The sequence below is a fragment of the Zootoca vivipara genome, chromosome 1 (assembly GCF_963506605.1).
Source record: "Zootoca vivipara chromosome 1, rZooViv1.1, whole genome shotgun sequence".
Lineage (NCBI taxonomy): Eukaryota > Metazoa > Chordata > Lepidosauria > Squamata > Lacertidae > Zootoca > Zootoca vivipara.
This window is the reverse complement of record NC_083276.1, coordinates 90,629,090-90,647,919: the sequence shown is the minus strand read 5'-3', so window position 1 is coordinate 90,647,919 and position 18,830 is coordinate 90,629,090. Positions and strand designations below refer to the sequence as shown.

Below are 18,830 nucleotides of genomic sequence, written 5' to 3'. Positions count from 1 at the left end.
AGATGGCTGTATTTTGGTACTGTGCATGGTTTCAGAATGTACGGATTAGGCAAGCTCACCTTTAAATGTGAACTGAATCAAAATTCTCCCCCATCCCTACATCTCATTCATGAGAATAGAACTGAAAATCTAAGTAAGTTGCTCCTAACCAAGTGTGTGTTTACATACATTTCAGCAGAGGGCAGAACTACCTATTCCACTTCCAGTGCCTCCAAAGCTGGACACAACTGCTTCTTGTAAAGAAGTTCTGGGTGGCTGCAACTTGCAGCAAATAAGTGATAGGCAGGAAGAGGATGCTTAAACCTTCCCTTGCCCATCACTTCCCCCCTTGAAGTTTCCTTCTACTAGCAGGTTTATTTGTGTTAGTAGATGAAATAGAGGTCTGGAAGCCCTGGTTCTAATATTTGAAAATAACTTTTATTAACCCAAAACACTTTACTCTGGAACCTTTGGTTTTCTCTGTTTATTAATCTGCAACAATTACCTCCCAAGTTCTGAGGAGATTTATGTGGCCTTGCTAAACTTCTTCCACCACTGCTTTCCATCCTGCACATCACTCCTCCCCACCTTGCCTATTTGGGAAACCTGTCTTGCCAGGCATCCGAGTGTGACATAATGTTTGAATAGAGTACACACAAATAAACATAAACCAACCTGTCATAGCTGTCAAGTTTTCCCTTTTCTCACGAGGAAGCCTATTCAGCATAAGGGAATTTCCTTTTTAAAAAGGGAGAACTTGACAGCTATGCAACCTGTATGTGTGAGAACAAGCAATTTGGTCAATTCCCAGAATGTAAGAGGGAACTTGGACCTTTTTCAGGCCTACACACATTGCATTTTGTACAGATGTGACCTTTTCAGACAGTATATTCACTGGAACAGGTATGCCTGATGGGCATGGTGGGACGTTGCGAGCTTGCTTCCCTATAATACTTAAGGGGGGGGAGCATGATCACATAATCTAGGTCCAAACACCAGTTTTGTGTTTGTGTGTGGGAGCAGGGCTTAATAAAAAATTTTAAACCATTACTGCAGTGCAATTGCTTTTAGCCCATCGTTTCTTCCAGTGGGTATTGACATTAAGGGGAACAACACAAAATTATGTTGGCTCATTCCTTAAGGTAATTACAGCATTAACTTATGAATTTGCACAGGTGTCAATGCTAATGCGTTCCTGCATCCGTCCTTGAATCTGCACAAATGACAAAACTTTATATAGTGAAAGAAATTCATCTGATCAAAACCTCAATCAGAACACTTTTCCAGATTATCACTAGTCATGCTGCTGAGTGACCCAATTAGACCCTCTCCCCATGACTCCTCGTTTTTATTAACACTATTAATTTTTTAATGGATTGAGAGGTCATTCCAACACATGAGCATTCACCAAGCCAGCCCTTGTTTTACTAAAAACTAGCAAGGAAGAGTACATGATGATACAGCTGTATCATCATGTACCCTTCCTCTTCATTAGCCTTTTGACTTTTACAAATATACAAAGCACAATCTTGTTCTTTTAAGGTTATGTACTTCCTACTCTAGTGCTTGACTGCACATCTATCTTAATTTCTTCCTTAATTCACCATTGCATATCTATCCCTTTTGCAGCAATCTTTAAACTAGCTCTCTACAAATACAGTCTGGAGAATAAAATGTGTGCTTTTGAATAAGCTAGAAAGGCTCAGGGGCACTTACGGTATCCTCAGAGAGGGGAAAGAAGAAGAAAAAATCTAGTGGAAATTCTGACAATAGAACTAGCCCATATCAAAATGTTGCCACTGAATTGGAAGCTGCCTCCACTTTTGAAATCCAGCAAGCAAAGCTGCAGGCTCACCTCCCCCTCTATGTATATCATTCTTGCTTCCTTCAAAAGCGTGCTGTTTTTGCCTGGGAAATGCATTCCAAGAAGTGGTAATTCCCAAAGAAGCCATTGGCTCAGGTTTGTTCCTCTGTTGTCTGAGCTGCCTTTTTAGTACATTAATCAGGTTAGCAAGAAAGAATTTCGTTTTGAATCTCTAATGCTAATACCAACCCTAGGCAAGAAATGGTGCTTGTCTGTCTGAGGCCAAAGCACAACAGGGGAAGGCAAGAGCAGCAAGCTCTCGAGAATTGTTCCTGGGAAGTTGAAAGAAACAGCAAAATAAACTCACCCCAAAATAAAAACAACCCTCCACGACAACCCTCCCACCACACCCCAACCAAGTCAGATCAAATACTTACCCGGGACTTTTTCTCTGGAGGGCAAACTCCCATTGAAGGATTATCTCCTGCAGAAATAAAAGTGAACAGAGTCTCCTTAGATTCTTTTCTCCCTGAGAGGTCCATCCTATGCTTTTCTTTTTCCCTCCCCAGTTTGCCTCACACAACTCTCTGCTGTCGTGGTGAGTTGGTTGGGAAGACTTCCAAATGAGTGGAGTTTAGTTCAGATTTAAGTTAACCCTGATTGTGCACATTTTTCTCTCTGCCAGGCTGAGGCAGGAGGACAGCTTCATGAGGAAGGAGCAGAGCAAAGTTAAACTGGGCTGGTGAAACTGTCACTAAATCACAACAGTCACAGGGCTGTCCTCAGCACCTGCAGGCAGGGCTGTGTGCCGTTTGCTCTGAGCACACTTCAGGTACTCTGAGTAACCCTTGTGTTGAGTCAAGCGAAATGCATACTGAATGATAATCCCTATTCCAAATGTTGAAACTCATAATTAGTGGCAAGGTTTGTGGCTTTGGGCCATCTCTGCTATAATAGCAGGCTTATTCTGCACGAACCACAGGCATCCCTGCCTATTTGAAACTAGCTGGCTGAAGCAAAATGATGCATTGAGAGCACAGAGCAAATGAGCTCTGTGTGGCTTACACTTAGATTTCTGCTGCTCATTTACTATTTAGGCGCTGCTTGGCTTTAAAAGACACTGATATCTCACTAATAAAATTCTCCCCAATAAGCTTGCCACAGGAAGAGCAAGATATAAGAGCAATAAATAAATGCATATATAATAAATAACTGCAAAGAGCTCCTCGCATTTCTTTTGATTGACCCTCTTTTTAATAGTCTCTTATCTGTGCAGCCACCGTAGGCTACTAGTATAGGTAATAAATGGTTCCTCGTGCACCCCTCTGCAGAGATAAGGGCAGGGCTTGTATGTAACTGTTTTTGTGTTTTGTGGGATGCTTCCCACAGGGTTGTTTATAGCTTACCCTGTTCCACAGGAGGAGATTAGCTAGCAAACCCTAGTACCTCACAAAGGACTTACCATTTTTGAACAAAGAGGTGGGGGAGGACAGGAAGCTTGGAACTACTGTGTATAATTAAAAGTGTGTAAGATGCCCAGCGCCTCAAAATCCACTCCCTCCAGATTTATTTGTCCATATTGGCCTCTTGACACTTCCACTGTAAGAACATATAGGACAAAAGGAGAAGAGTCACAGCCATTGGTCCACTCACTTTTGCCTTGGGCTCTGCCTACCACTGATAGGTGACCCTTGAAAGGTCATCCATGAGGAAATGTGGCTCTTGGGCTGAATAATGTTCCCGACCCAGGTGGCGCTGTGGGTTAAACCACAGAGTCTAGGGCTTGCTGATCAGAAGGTCGGCGGTTCGAATCCCTGTGACGGGGTGAGCTCCCGTTGCTTGGTCCCAGCTCCTGCCCCCCAGCAGTTCGAAAGCACATCAAAGTGCAAGTAGATAAATAGGGACCGCTCTGGCGGGAAGGTAAACAGCGTTTCCGTGCGCTGCTCTGGTTCGCCAGAAGCAGCTTTGTCATGCTGGCCACATGACCCAGAAGCTGTCTGCGGACAAACGCTGGCTCCCTCGGCCTATAGAGCGAGATGAGCGCCGCAACCCCAGAGTCGGACACGACTGGACCTGATGGTCAGGGGCCCCTTTACCTTTACCCCTGTGTTAGAGCTAGGACTTTTAAAAATCTTGCTGCAGTTTTAGGCAGCAGTTCCTCTTTTCCTCTCTCTCATGGCAGTGGCAGACTTTGGGCTCTCAAGTTTCAGCAGTGCCCTGTGGCAATGGCAACATTTGGCCCCGCACCGCCTCTTGGGTTCCATGCTACAGCACTGTTGTGGTGACTGCACCGCCTCTGCTCATGGTGCTGCCTGAAGCAGGATCACTTCACTCTAGGCTGCACACCAGGGTCTATCCTGGCTGCGATCAAAGTTTCTGCGGCTGCATGTGCACAGGAGATTCTACTGCCTGGCGAAAGGAGGACTGGGATATAAATCTATCTTCTCGTCTTTCCAGTTCTCCTAGTTGCGTGTTCAGACACAGAGACCTCCCCCCTAAATAAATTCACACTCGAGTCAAATTTTAGTTTTGGTTTTTGGCAGAATTTAGGCCACAACTTTATTGATTACAGATAGTGAGTGGTTGCATAGGCTCTGATTCGACTGGCTCCCTGCACCCTTGCAGGTAGCGCTGACCCAGGGCACCAGCATAGGTCAGCCAAGGGTGAACACCTGGAAAGGCGAAAAGCTAGGAACAGACTAGTCTGCCACCCAGATGTCCCCCTGGACTCAGGCGGGGCACAACCCCCTCTCAGGGGTTGACCAAACCATTTGAGTCCTTGGATTCCATTAACAGAATACCCTTCACATAGGGATCACGAGAGCGTTCTCCCATCCCTATCACCTGAACCAGTGCCTGTCTGCCACACGAGCACCATAGCTGCCAAGTCTCCTGTTTTCCCCGGGAAATCCCTGTTTTTCCAGCTGTTCCTAGCTGAAAAAACAGATTTTTTGTTTTCCCCCGGTTTATTCTGGTGTGGCTGCCATTTTGGAACTGGGCGGAGCATGCTCTGAAGCGACTTTTGATGCTGCTCTGCCCAGTTCCAAAATGGCTGCAGTGCCATTTTGAGTCCAGGAAGAGCTGCCTTCAACTCTTCCAAGTCCTCCTGCATGCGGGTCCGGAGGCTCAAGCCAGGAGCTTCCAGCAAATTGTTCTCAGCCAGCTGCACCACCATCGCCGCAGGTGTGCCTTCAGCAGACACCTTCATCCGCACCGTTGGGAGAAGTTCCTCTCAACACATTCCTCATCTGGACACCCAGGAAACGCACACGTGGTCGGCCTGCTTCCAATCCAGACTCTGCCACCCTCCTGCTGGACAATGCTGTGCCCGACTATCCAGACGTGCAGGTTAGGCGGATCTAGGAATGAACAAAACAACATTAGCAACTGCACCTCAGCACCGCATCCGAACATAACCCCCGTATGCTAGGCCAACTCCATCGGGCCTAGGGGCGGGGCCTGCACTCACCACCACAGCTTAAGAGGCTGCTGAGAGGCCTCCGGGACACTGCTGATGTTGCTGCTCCTGTGAATGTGTGGGAAGGCCGCTCCCTCCTCCAGCCAACTCCATTGGGCCTAGGGGCGGGGCCTGCACTCACCACCACAGCTTAAGAGGCTGCTGAGAGGCCTCCGGGACACTGCTGATGTTGCTGCTCCTGTGAATGTGTGGGAAGGCCGCTCCCTCCTCCAGCCAACTCCATTGGGCCTAGGGGCAGGGCCTGCACTCACCACCACAGCTTAAGAGGCTGCTGAGAGGCCTCCGGGACACTGCTGATGTTGCTGCTCCTGTGAATGTGTGGGAAGGCTGCTCCCTCCTCCAGCCAACTCCATTGGGCCTAGGGGCGGGGCCTGCACTCACCACCACAGCTTAAGAGGCTGCTGAGAGGCCTCCGGGACACTGCTGATGTTGCTGCTCCTGTGAATGTGTGGGAAGGCCGCTCCCTCCTCCAGCCAACTCCATTGGGTCTAGGGGCGGGGCCTGCACTCACCACCACAGCTTAAGAGGCTGCTGAGAAGCCTCCGGGACACTGCTGATGTTGCTGCTCCTGTGAGTAGGCCGCTCCCTCCTCCAGCCAACTCTATCGGGCCTAGGGACAGGGCCTGCACTCACCACCACAGCTTAAGAGGCTCTAGAGAGGCCTCCGGGACACTGCTGATGTTGCTGCTCCTGTGAGTAGGCCGCTCTTTCCTCCAGCCAACTCCATTGGGCCTAGGGACAGGGCCCACACTCACAGATACTCTAAGCAGCTCTCTGCAGCAAGTGGCAAAAATGATTTTAAATGCTTTAAAAGGTAAAGGGACCCCGACCATTAGGTCCAGTCGTGACCGACTCTGGGGTTGCGGCGCTTATCTCGCGTTATTGGCCGAGGGAGCCAGCGTACAGCTTCCAAGTAATGTGGCCGGTAGGCAGGGCGCTGCGTGGCAAAGCCGCGCGGAAGTCATGCTGCACCCTGCGAGGGCGGGGGCGCCGGAGCGATCTCCGCCCCTCAGCGCCAGGGCGCCCGACCTGCTCGAGACTGCCTGTACAGTGGTTCCACTCCTTTCTCCGGGGCCGTGTCCAGAAAGTGGTGTTGGGGATGAGTGTTCAGACCCTGGACACTCACTTGTGGGGTGCCTCAGGGTTCTGTTCTCTCCCCCATGCTTTTTAATATCTATATGAAGCTGCTGGGAGAGATCATCAGGGGGTTTGGGCTGGGTGTTCATCAGTATGCAGATGACACCCAGCTCTACCTCTCTTTCAAATCAGAACCAGTGAAGGAGGTGAATGTCCTGTGTGAGTGCCTGGAGGCGGTTGGAGGATGGATGGATCTGAAGCACTCCATCTGAAAACGGGATAGGGCATCAGCGATATCATTACTAGCACCAGGAATAAAACGGGCAGAAAAGGCAATATTAAATTTGAGGCACCGCAGCACAAACGTGCGTAACAGGGCAGAGACTCTACTGGAGCGGGATGACTGCTTTGCGAAAACACTCACTACGGCCTGATTATCAGACCACAAACAGAACCGCCGCTCCTGAGCTCCGTGGTCCAGATGTGCACTGCCACTACAATGGGGAAAACTCAAGAAAGGTTAAATCATGGGTAATGGCCGTACCATGCCAATGCTCAGGCCACCTCTGAGCGCACCAATGGCCACGGAAATAAAGCCCCAAACCCAAGGAACCAGCAGCATCCGAATGGACCTGGAAATCGAATTGCAGATTCAAAGTATCCTGCCACAAGGATACGCCATTGAACACCCTCAGGAATTCAAGCCACATCTGGAGGTCTGCCCTGACCTTGCTGGGCAACCATCCTTGATGATGGGGTGACCACAGGCCTGCGGAGAGTCTCGCTAAGTGTGCGCAAAAGGGGTGACCAGGGGCATGTGAAATTCTGCATGTGAAATTCAAATGGCCCAACAGGGACTGAATCTGCCTCAAGGTAACTTTTTCCTGTGGCAAAAATTCCGTAATGATGTCACACAAAGCCACCAATTTTACTTCAGGCAAAGTGAAAGTTAGAGCCACAGTGTCCAATTGAATTCCAAGGGAAAACAACTTCATGACTGGGCCTTGAGTTTTATCAGCTGCCAAGGGAACACCTAACTCCTCAGTTAGGTCGTTAAAAGCATGCAAATGTAACAAGTATTCATCCGAATCGGCTGCAGAACTTAATAAAAAGTCATTGAGGTAATGGGTCATGCCCCTAAAACCTGTCTTGGTACACAAAGCCCAGTCCAAAAATGTACTGAAGGCTGCAAAGGCTGCAAAGGATATAGAGCAGCCCATGGGCATAGCCTTATTCACATAATAAGCTCCCTCCAACTGGAACCCGAGCAACTTAAAATCATGTGGATGAACAGGAAGTAAGCAGAAGGCAGCTTCCACATCACACTTTGCCAAAAGTGCACCTTTCCCAAAACTCCTGATCAACTTAACCGCTTAGTCAAAGGTGGCATACTTGACAGAACACATCTCAGGAGGGATAGCATCATTTACTGATGAACCTTGTGGGTAAGATAAATTGTGAATTAAGCGAAATTCCCCAGGGGCCTTTTTAGGCACCACACCCAAAGGGGAAAGGTGCAAATCCAGGTAAGGAGAGCGCTCAAATGGGCCAGCTATCCTACCCAAAGCCAATTCCTTCCTGATCTTTTGCCTAGCAACATCAGGCATCTCTCTCACTGATTTCTGATTTTCAACTTTCGTAGCCCTAGACGGGAACGCCACTGGGATACGAAAGCCTTCAGAAAATCCAAGCCACAAATATGAAGCAGCAACCGTGTCAGAGTACTTGCGCAGCCACGCCCTCAAGGCAGGCAACTTAATGGGAGTGCGAGCTAGGGTCAATAAGACATCACTTAACATCGCGGGCTGCTTGAGGAGAGGCTCCTTTTTGCTCCTGCTGGGAGCCTCTCCTTGCCCCTGGAAAGGGCCACTTAACCCCACAGGATGTGGCAGGGTGACTCCCGAAACGCTTGTAGCAAACATGGGAATACCTACATCCCTGACGCTGGCAGTACCCCTTATTGTATTCCCAACAAATAAGGCGCCTCCATGGCTTCTTAATATCTTGCTTAGATTTTGGCTGCTCAGTGGACTTACTCTCGAAATTTGGAGAGACATAAGTAGTCCACACATCAGGATCTTTACGATTCCATCAAGCAGAAGGGATCCTGGCAGCCTGATGTTGAAAACTCTCATCGTAACTTATAGCGCATTTTGTGTAGTGTGCTGACGTGTCATACACACACTGCATGGCTTGTGTGAATGATGTCAACATACCTCATGGTGTACACACATGGCCACCGTGGAATTATGAGGGGGCCAGGCCCCCCACTCCTTGAAAATTTGGAGGGCCCTTGGCCCCTAGACACCCCTAGCTGCTGGACTTCCATGAACCCTAGCCAGCAGAACCACTGATCAGGAATGATGGGAATTGTAGTCCAGCAACATCTGGAGGGCCATAAGTTCCCCCACCCCTGTTCTAGACAAATGTATTACAAGCACAAACCATACCAGAACCAAATTACAACCTAAAGTTCACAGTCTCTCATTTCTTATCAGCCCCAAGATCAAATTGCATACTACCTCTGCAATCAATACAGAAACAGCAAACATTATTTCTATTGCATCGCTCCCTTCAGAAACACCCACAGCCAGGGCTCCTATGTTTTATCTGCTTCTCGTTTTGTTATTGTAATGTAGGACCCTTCTTTCCTTGCTGCTGTTTGTTGCTTCACATTTTAAGGTGAACAACATTATAGGAACACACACCCCTATAATTTTTTCACTGTTCAAGTCTTGGCAAAAAATCTCTGTCATTTTTGTTGCTGCTGCTGTCTGTCATACAAGTGCTGAGCGACATGTTAAAGGGCATGTCTATAGCTACAAGATGACCTGGGAGGGCAAAGGCCTTACCCCCATACCATTCCTGGCCCTCCTGCAAGTTTTTTACCGGTTGTTTTACGTCTAACAACAAAAAGCAACATCATTCATACTAAAAAGGCAATTCACACTGCCCCTGTCTCTGGACAGAGCAATGCATTGGGGGACAAGTTGTAGCTCAGTGGTAGAGCATCTGCTCTGCATGCAGAAGATCACAGATTCAATCCTCATCATCTGCAGGCAGAGCTTGGGATGTCCCCAGTTTGAAACTCTAGAGAGCTGCTACTAGTCTGTGAGGACAATACTGAGCTTGGAGGACCAGTGGTCTGAATCAGTATAAGGCAGCTTCTTCTGTTCATATCTATGCAAGGCTGCTGCTAAAAATGGCAGCTGCTTGTCTAGTTCTCCCTCTTCTCCCATGTAATTTTTAGCCATACTTGCCACATGCATTGCTGTGGGATGGAACACTGGGGCAGACAAGTCACAACAGTTCCTAGAGTGTCCACTAACAGGAACTCACCTGGAGGGACACCTGACTACAGGTCAGTTCCTGTTCCCTCAGACATGCAAATGAGTTGGATTAGACAAAAGCCCTAGCCTGCAATCACTCTCTCTCTTAGCTACTTCCTCCCTCGATGAGGACACATCTCCAGAGAATCTCTAGTTAGCATGGTTCTCACTCTAGGCCTGCAGCCAAGAGTGAGACCAAATGGAGTCTTACTTTACTAAGTAGTCTCTAGATGTATATATACTTGTAACTTTTCTAAGCAAGCCTGCCTTTCTGAGATTATGCTGTAACTCAGGATGAAACTGTAAGTAAACTCTATCTTATTTTTATAAACACTGTGTTGTGTATTTCTTTTAAGAGGGACAAAGGGGACCTTTGCCAGGAAGTGTAATATTGAACTATAAAGTGTAATATTGTTATAGAGATTCTAGCGAATCTAACGCACATGCTTTGCTGCGCACAAAAGGGGAATGTCACTCTGCTAATATTGGAAGCTTGCTAACACAAGCTTGGATAGGATCTATCTAATAATATATCCTAATCCACATCCCTAACATTCCCATAAAGGGTTATTACGGCCCAGGACTGCGTATTTTTGTGTATTTTTGAAGGATTGCTTTGGATTGTGATTTTGAACTGAGTAGGATTTTTCAGTTAGAACTTCCTGGTGAGCACATGGTCTATTGTTCTCCAGTGTGCCTAGGGGATTAGCTACCCCTCCCCTCCCTCAGAGTTTACAGCACTGAGAACTCAGAGGCAGTGAAGATTATTTTGCATTTTGAGATATTTTTAGAGATTTTGATTTTTGAATTTTGAGAAATTTTTAGAATTTTGAGATTCCAAGATGGCTTTTGCAGATTTTGATAGTGGAGTTAAGCCAGGATTCATGGCTCTAGATGATGACAATTATGTATTTTGGAAACAACGCCTGATAGCATTTTTAGATGCAAGGAATGTTTTGGATGCCATTGAAAAACCTATGCCTACTGGCACAACAGCAGAGGATTTAGCCAAGATAGCAACTTGGAAACGCATGAACAGCGAGGCCAGATACATAATTTTGAGTGGACTTCGCAACAGGCATCTAACATCAGTTAATAGCAAAGATGATGCAGCTAAAATCTTAAAAGATATTGAGCGCAGGTATGGAGCATCTACTAAGAACTCCTACAGGAATTTGATGAGCAAATTAACTGCGCTGAGGATGAATTCAAGAGAAGAATTCACTGACCATATCAGCAAATTTAGTGAAATTGTTCAGAGGATTGATCTTACTACTAAAGCCCTTGATGAAGAAACAAAGGTTTCATTTTTGATAGCATCTCTAGGACCAAGCTTCAGTTCATTCAAGAGTTGCATGGATCACAAAAAGGACCTGACTTTTGAAGAACTGATTGATCATTTGAGAGAGGAATGCAGAGATTACCTTGATTCTTTAGAAAGGAATACAGGGAGAAAGGACACTAATTATGCTTCCAAGCATTTTCAAAGGTCCAGACAAACGCCAAAGGAAATAATTTGCTTTAACTGCAATTTAAAAGGGCACATGGCGAAGGAATGCCGGGCACCTAGGAATAAATCCCGCCCCTTTCCACCAAAAGGCGAAAAGAAGGGGGGTCGTGGGCGTGCAATGATATTGCAAGAAAGAAATGTAGCTTTCCAGAGCTGTGAAGGAAAGCGCAATAAGTGGCTTCTGGACAGTGCAGCAAGCAGCCATTTCTGTTATAAAAGGGAATATTTCAATGAAATAGACAATAATAAACAGTCTGAGATTGAAATTGCTGATGGAAATGTTATAAAGTCAATAGGTGCAGGATCTTTGAACTTGAATTTCAAAGTGAACAATGAGTCTTTTGATACTACAGTGAGTAATGTTAAGTATGCACCAAAGCTGAACTGTAATCTAATAAGTGTGTCTAGCTTGGACAAGAAAGGTTTTGAAATTATATTTAAAAATGGACAATGCAATGTGATAAAAGATGGTGAAGTGTTTATTCAAGCCAAACTAATCAATGATGTGTATGAGATTGATATTTCAGAGAATGAGTCTGCAAGGGTTGCACAACCCAGCAGAAAGGATCAACCAGATCTGGAACTCTGGCACAAAAGGCTTGGACACAGGGATACCAACCTTATCCTGAAAATGCAGAAGGAAAATCTGGTAAAAGGTCTACAGGTAAAGAATTGCAGTACACCAATGCCAAACTGTACAACTTGCATAACTGAAAAGGCAGTCAAGCCTTCCTTCCCACGTTGTACAGAGAAGAGAAGCACAAAAGTCATGGACACTGTTCATACTGACCTATGTGGTCCGCTGAATGTACCTTCCCTAGGAAACAATAAGTACATTCTGATATTTATAGATGACTTCTCAAGATATTGTGTTGGATATTTTCTAGAAGAAAAGAGTCAGACACCGGAATTGTTCAAACTGTACTTAAACATGGTGAAGAACAAATTCCAGAGAGCTCCTTCCACCTTAATTTCGGATAATGGTGGAGAGTTTTGCTCACGGCAGATGAAGGCCATCATGGCACAAGAAGGCATAGCACATGTAACTACAGTTGCTTACACGCCTCAACAGAACTCCATTGCTGAGAGAAAGTTTAGGTCTATTATGGAGATGACAAGGTGCATGTTAAAAGAGGCCAACTTGTCACAGAAGCTATGGGGTGAAGCGGCGAATACGGCGATTTATTTGCAAAACAGATTGCCTACAAAGGGTGCAGAACACACACCATTTGAACTTTGGCACGGGAGAGTCCCAAGTCTGCAGCACATACGTGTGTTTGGAAGTGTCTGTTATTACCACGTGCCCAAAGAGCGCAGACACAAGCTTGACTCCAGAGCAAAAGCAGGTATCCTGGTTGGATATGCTCCTGGAGGAAAGGGATATAGAGTTCTAGATCCAAAGAGTGACAGAGTAGACCCATACCATGTGGTTCATTTTGATGAACTAGGAAAGTTTGATACAAAGAACACTGTTATTGACTGTTCTAGAGAGTCACCAGATGAAGAGTTTATAAGTTTTCCTTTAGCACAAGGAACTAATATACCTTCTAGTGTCACAACACCCCCTACAGGCGACACCCCAGAAGACGTAGAGGTCCAGACCCCTGGCGGCACCAGAGACGAAGAGGAGGAGCTGTACGTGGACATGCCAGCGTTGGAGGAGGATGAGGATGCTGATGCGGTTGCACAACCAGAGGTCAGATGCTCATCCAGAACCAACAAGGGCGTTCCGCCACTACGACTGTCCTACTTTGCAGGGTCGGCGTCTCCACCAGAACCTTCCACTTGGGAAGAGGTAGAGCAGATGCCAGCCACCGAAGCCAGTCTCTGGAGGAAAGCCGCGCAGGAGGAGATTGACGCACTGCACAAGAACAAGACCTGGACACTCACAGAATTACCTGCTGGTAAGAAAGCAATTGGGAGCAAATGGGTGTTCAAGGTTAAAAGGGGTTCAGAAGGGGAGGTGCAACGTTACAAAGCAAGACTAGTGGCACAAGGTTTTTCACAGCAATATGGCCACGACTATGACCAAGTCTTTGCACCGACAGTAAGATACAGTAGCGTAAGATTACTTTTAAGCATCGCAGCATCTAAAGGGATGGAGGTGAAACACATCGATATAGCTACTGCGTTTTTGCATGGGGAAATTTCTGAGGAAATTTACATGAAGCAGCCTAAAGGTTTTATAAAGCCAAATGAGGCACATTTGGTTTGCAAGCTTCAAAAGGGACTGTATGGTTTAAAACAAGCAGCCAGAGCCTGGAACTTGAAATTGCATGGAATGCTGGTGAAACTTGGGTACAAGCAAGGTGAAGCTGACAAGTGTTTGTACACTAAGCAGAGTAATGGACAATTTTCTTATATTCTTGCCTTCGTTGACGACCTTTTAATCGCAACGTCAAATGACAGGGATTATAAAAATGTAGTCCAGCACCTCAACAAGGAAGTGCAAGTGAAGGAATTAGGACCAGTTGAGTATTACCTTGGGATTCAAGTGGAAAGAGAACAGGATGGTTCATTTCTACTTAATCAAAAGCAAAAGATAATTGAACTGTTGGAGAGTATGCAATTGCAGGATGCAAAACCCGTCGACACCCCGATGGCTACAGACTTCTTAAAGAACCAAGAGGATTCGAAGCTGCTGCCAAACAACACCGAGTATCGTTCAGCAATTGGTAAACTTTTGTATTTAGTTACCACATGCAGACCTGATTTAGCCAATGCAGTAGGGATTCTCAGCAGGAAAGTGAGTAGTCCCACTGAGCATGATTGGGTTGGTGTGAAGAGGGTGGTTCGATATCTTAAGGGTACAATGGATTGTAAATTAAAGTTACCAGCTGTCAGTGACCCTAAGCTCATTGGGTACACTGATGCTGACTGGGCGGGTGATAATTCTGATTATAAATCCACAAGCGGGCATGTCTTTATGTATGGGGGCGGAGCTATCACATGGGGCAGTTATAAACAGAAATGTATAGCTTTATCGTCTACAGAATCGGAATATGTTGCGGCTACAGAAGCGTGCAGAGAGATTTCCTGGCTGGACCAACTCCTAACAGACTTTGGCGTGGAGAGAAAGGAACCTATAAGCCTGCTGGAGGACAACCAAAGCTGTCTAAAGCTGGCGCAGAATGAGAAGTTCCTAGCACGCTCAAAACACATTGGGGTCAGGTACCACTACGTTCGCCAGATGATACAAGATGGACTTGTCGAACTGTCGTACTGCTGCACATCGGAGATGACAGCAGACATCCTAACAAAACCCCTGCCAAGACAGAGTTTCCAGAACCTGCGTGTCAAGCTGGGACTATTGGGTGGTTGAATAAAGTTGCTTATGTTTTGTTTTGTATGTAATGAATGTTGTGAATTGCCTGAGAAGGGGTTTGTGGGATGGAACACTGGGGCAGACAAGTCACAACAGTTCCTAGAGTGTCCACTAACAGGAACTCACCTGGAGGGACACCTGACTACAGGTCAGTTCCTGTTCGCTCAGACATGCAAATGAGTTGGATTAGACAAAAGCCCTAGCCTGCAATCACTCTCTCTCTTAGCTACTTCCTCCCTCGATGAGGACACATCTCCAGAGAATCTCTAGTTAGCATGGTTCTCACTCTAGGCCTGCAGCCAAGAGTGAGACCAAATGGAGTCTTACTTTACTAAGTAGTCTCTAGATGTATATATACTTGTAACTTTTCTAAGCAAGCCTGCCTTTCTGAGATTATGCTGTAACTCAGGATGAAACTGTAAGTAAACTCTATCTTATTTTATAAACACTGTGTTGTGTATTTCTTTTAAGAGGGACAAAGGGGACCTTTGCCAGGAAGTGTAATATTGAACTATAAAGTGTAATATTGTTATAGAGATTCTAGCGAATCTAACGCACATGCTTTGCTGCGCACAAAAGGGGAATGTCACTCTGCTAATATTGGAAGCTTGCTAACACAAGCTTGGATAGGATCTATCTAATAATATATCCTAATCCACATCCCTAACATTCCCATAATTGCAAGGTGATTGGGATGTGAACTTTTCTGCCATCACTCCATATTTGGCTCCTGCTGGCAGCAATGGGGAAGCGCCAAATGTTATCATACGTAGGAGGCTACTCCTTTGGCTACCCAAAGATGATGGCCATTGCCATTCAAATGGTGTCTGCATGCCACATCTTGTGATTGATTACACAGTGTGGGGCTTACCTGGGCCCCTCCCAATATTTTATTCAAGTTGACACCCCTGTGATGATACCACACAACAAGAGAAGACGTGCCTAAATGAGCATGGCGTTGAGGTGGAATAACTCAACATTGGGCTACATGTGTGTTAAGCACAACATATAGCATTGCTCCCATTTAGAGGGAGTGCAAGGATGGGGTTTTGTGGAGTATTGCTTAAGTATATGCATTGGTGTTCACTTCCCTCATTAGCTAGCTATGAGTTAAGATCTGAAGCGAGGCACCATTAATTAACAAATGACCTCAGCAGCACCAATCTGATGACCCACCCTGCTTTACCTTTAGGCTGTCATCTTTCTACACCGCAAAAGCCTCACCAATTTATTCTTTTTCTGAAACTCTTTCCAAGGCTGTCTGTCAGATTAAACCTACTGTGCTGATTTCCGTGTTGTTTTTACAGAGTCCCTGAGAAGTGATCTTAATGTTTATTGCTTAGCAAGAACCAGAGGGACAGAATGTGGATGGTAAAAACCCATTTATTTTGCAATGGGGGGGGTAATAAAACCCTAGGAAGAATGCTTAATATGTTAACGCTTCAATACTAACCCCATTACCTGGGAATAACCCCGCTGAATTCAGTAGGAGGTGCTTCTGTGTAGACATGGTTAGGAATGTATTTAATTTTGATCATGTTTTATTCATGTTACATTTTGTTGAAATTCTTTAAGAAATGAAGTCTGCTGCAATCCTGTACATACTTACCTAGGAACTCACTGGGGCTTACTACTGTGCAGATTATGTGTAGGATTGCACAATTTGCCTGAACAAGTGGAGTCCCCCCAACCCCAGGCGACCCCTGAGCGGAATAATGACTCAAGACAACGTGCTATGGGATTAAAATTGGCCACAACTTTATTAAGGTTCAGATGTAGGGAGACCTTGGCTCAGGCATTGGGCATTTATCCTTTCCAGTCCCCAGCCGGGGATCTGGGAGGAATCAGGGTTATCCAGGGATTGGGCTGGCTCTGGAGTTCAAGCAGAGAGCCCCCCCCCTTTCGCCGCTGTCGCGGGGGAGAGCAATGACAACCTCTCGGTGTATGGCCAATGCCTCCCCTCAAGACCCCCTTTAACGGGGAACCCTGGGATCACCACCACAAGGGGGTTGTGGGTCACCACTTCAACCCCCCCCTTTAGGAAGATAGACTAAAGGATTCTGCCCAAGGCCTGAAACCACCAAAGTTGTGACATTTTGCTACGGGAAAGGCAAAACCTGCCAATGCAGGAAAATTCATTTCCAGCCCTTCAATAGCGACCATGAACGTAGCAGCGCCCACATACCTGTGGAGAAGAGGTTAACCTGCAAAAGAAGGCTTAACTGAGGGGAGGGAGGGTGGGAGAAGCTCTGGAACCAACTGATGCTTTGCAGGTAAGGTTCACCTTCAGTTGTGTGGGTAGGGCGGTCCCTCCCCCTACCTGCCCGATCCCCTGGCAACGCCTCCCCAGGCAGGATTGGGCGATTGGCTGAGGTAGGTGGAGATCTCCAGGTATCCAGGCTAGGGTGGGCGAAACCAGCCTATACTACCGGGAGCTGCACTGGGATCCAGGGGGCCATGCACGGCCATGCAAAAGGCGCCCCCCATTTGATGTGGGGAGCGGTCAATAATGTTCAAAAAATGGGCAAGATCTATCGCTTGCTCATGCATTGCTCCACACTCATAAATCTGCACTCGTGGAAGTGCTTCCCCACAAGAAATACTGAGTCCTTTCTGTCTCTCCCACCAGCCTTCAGCCACTGGCAACTACTGCTGGGTGTATTGCAAGGTACCCCATCATTACCAAGAACATGAGGGCTATGCACACATCTCCTTAATATATAGTGGCCTGTTCCTTGCTAGGCCCAAGTATGCAAGATGTATTATTTGCTCACCTGGAGCCCAGGAAAGGAAGGGCCACTGCATTAGGGATGCTTCCTTTTTCCCATTATTTTTAAGGTGTTTTTTTTTAAAAAAAATCAAATTTACATACAGTGTATATATTTTTCTGTTTGATTGCCCATCCCTTCCAAACTGATGTTTTTTTTACTGTATTCTTATCCTTAATTGCTGCATTATACTTGGCAAATCCCTGCTTCCTATTCCACATGTGGTTCAGACTGCTCTCTTTTGTCCTGTCCCACATGAGAAAGGAGGATTTTCTATTCCCCCCTTTTTTTGCACAGCTGTTTTTCCCTCCCATATTGATTTTTATTTCATTACATAAGGACTTAACATTCAGCATCCAGTTTCTTTTGCTAAATAGATAGCCTGGCACATTCCTGTTTGTTGGGAGAATGAGCCTTTGCATAAGTAAAGAGCTGGCCAAGTATAGGTAATTTGTTGCCATAGTAGTTAATGGTCAGAGATGTCATGTGGGAGCAGTAATGTCAGCATACATAATGTACACAATGGCATCATATGATGAATAAAAATCCTTCTTTTTTTTTGCTGTGCCAGAAAACACTCAGCAATTCACCATGAAAATTACAGAACACATGAATTGGGGGGGGGTAGTTCTGGAGTGGACTTTGGGGTGCTGGAACACCCCAAACCATTGTAACATCTAAAATGGCCTCGCATTCTCCGTAATGGCAAGGATGCTTTGCAGTGCACCCTGATGACTGTCAGAGGAGAGGGATGTGAAAAGGCTCCACCAGCTGCCTGAGAGGGAAGGCCCTCCCACAATATCTCCACTGGCTGGTTGATATTTTACAATGAAAGCAGCAATCTTCAAAGTTTTGAAAACGCAATTCACAATTAGTTTAAAACTGAAAAGGACCAGCTCAACCTTTGACCAGGTTGGAACTATACTTATCCTTGACATGATTCTGCAACACATGCTCTTCTCGAGTTCTCCTTGGCATGTCCTGAAACTTTCATTTATTTATTTCATTAGCAATGTTTATATGTCCCTTGACTGTAAAAAAAACCAAACCCTCTAATCAGCATATCACAAAATAAAATAAAAAATTTAAATTGTCGATTAAAAACATTTAAAAACAAGTTCAAAATGGGCATTGTATGGCACGTATAACTGTGCCACTTCCACAGACTGAAGCACTGGAGTGAGCATATACAGTGGTACCTCGGAAGTCGAACAGAATCCGTTCCGGAAGTCCATTTGACTTCCAAAACTTTCGGAAACCAAGACGCAGCTTCTGATTGACTGCAGAAAGCTCTGCAGCCAATCAGAAGCCACGGAAACCACGTCAGACGTTCATGTTCAAAAGAACGTTCACAAACTGGAACACTCACTTCCGGATTTGTAGTGTTCGGGAGCCAAAATGTTCGACTCGCAAAGCATTCAGGATCCAAGCTACTACTGTATTGGGTATGGTAATCCCAAACTGTGAAGGGCTTGATATATGAATGTAGTTGTACCTTGGTTCTCAAATTTCATCCGTTCCAGGAGTCCATTCGACTCCCGAAATGGTCGAAAACCAAGG

General features: G+C 46.0%; 1 protein-coding gene across 1 annotated transcript in view; it reads right to left on the bottom strand.

Annotated features, from left to right (window-relative positions):
* The window catches only part of SLC15A2 (solute carrier family 15 member 2), a 66,723-nt gene extending 64,233 nt beyond the window's left edge, over positions 1 to 2,490 (bottom strand). The window contains exon 1 of the mRNA XM_035129704.2: positions 2,221 to 2,490. Within this exon, the coding sequence (XP_034985595.2) occupies positions 2,221 to 2,325 (105 nt within the window). The 5' untranslated portion in view covers positions 2,326 to 2,490. The remainder of the gene's footprint in view (positions 1 to 2,220) is intronic.
* Positions 2,491 to 18,830: the final 16,340 nt, after the last annotated feature.